Source organism: Eptatretus burgeri, chromosome 2 (genome assembly GCF_056783735.1).
Source record: "Eptatretus burgeri isolate ZD-2024b chromosome 2, Ebu_testis_v1, whole genome shotgun sequence".
NCBI classification, from domain to species: Eukaryota; Metazoa; Chordata; class Myxini; order Myxiniformes; family Myxinidae; genus Eptatretus; species Eptatretus burgeri.
The window spans coordinates 144,453,161-144,454,395 of record NC_140962.1 but is presented as its reverse complement, the minus strand read 5'-3'; the positions used below and the strand labels follow the sequence as shown (position 1 = coordinate 144,454,395).

General features: G+C 44.6%; 1 protein-coding gene across 1 annotated transcript; it reads right to left on the bottom strand.

Moving 5' to 3' along the window:
* Window positions 1-310: 310 nt before the first annotated feature.
* Window positions 311-649, bottom strand: LOC147033412 (putative CENPB DNA-binding domain-containing protein 1). The gene has a single exon (XM_085851484.1). It carries the CDS (start codon window positions 647-649, stop codon window positions 311-313), a length of 339 nt encoding a protein of 112 aa, XP_085707610.1.
* Between the last annotated feature and the right edge of the window lie 586 nt (window positions 650-1,235).

Below are 1,235 nucleotides of genomic sequence, written 5' to 3'. Positions count from 1 at the left end.
AGGCGGATCGGCAAATGTGACGCGCCGTTGGTGAGTAAGGACCGTCCGAAGGTCCGGTGTCTCCTCTCCGGCCTTCCTGCCTCGAAGCCCGACTCCCGCTCCATCCTCTCAGTGCCTCTCTCGGTCGAATCACCGACGTGCAGGTCGGGTTAGTGTCTCTCCCGGCAGATCCAACACTGTGCCTCCTTCGTTCGCTTGCTTCGAGACACGAGCACACTTCGAGCGCCACTATTCCCACATGCTCATCTGTTTGTTTCTCCTTTCTCTCACTTCTCTCGGCGACTCTCTGACCAACTCTCTGACTCTCTTGTTATGCCACGTCCGTTGAAGTGCCTGGTGTCTGCTTCAACAAGTCACCGTAAATGACTCGTGCCTTCTCGCAAACTATAGCCTCCGTCACGGTATCTCCTGCGAGCTCCTTCTCCCTCACCCACACCAAAAGCAGCTTCTCCATCTTTTCACGAACAGAGGTCAGCAGCTTCGAAATAATCGTAACGCCCTTGGCTGGCGTTATAGCCTTCAACGAATCCTTCTGCTTGAGAATAGTACATATCGTTGAAGTACTACGTTCAAACTCCCTCGCCAACTCGACAACACGCACTCCATGTTCATGTTTTGCAATGATTTCACGCTTCATTTCAAGCGACATCATTCGTTTCTTCTTAGCACTGTCCTTTGCAATTACTTTTTTTAGGACTCATGGTTGAGTTACAACAAAGAAATTTGGCAAAATAACTGCACCAATGAAAAAACAAGAGGTAAACACAATGCAGATTACTACGGTACGACCCTACTCAACGAGATAATCAAGAGAACTGAACGAGTGAGTGGCGGGAGATGCGTGAAAAGGCGGAGCTTGCTCCACTTGTAACTCGGATCTCAACTCGTAACACAAAGCAAAAAATCGTCCGAGCAACGACTCGTAACTGAATACTCGTAAGTTAGTGCATTCCTATGTCAAGGTATTAAATATATATATATATATATATATATATATATATATATATATATATATATATATATATATATATATATATATATATATATATATATATATATATGTTGCGGTTCTCGGAACAGCATGCATCCCACAAATAGTGATCCCAAGACAGATATTCCATTAATATACATGTCGATAGTCCCTTCCCTTTTGTCTAGCGGGACAACAGTGGCGTGCGTTGCGAGGGTCTCATAGTTCGGTTTGCTTACATCATTCTTTCTCATTTCATTTCTAA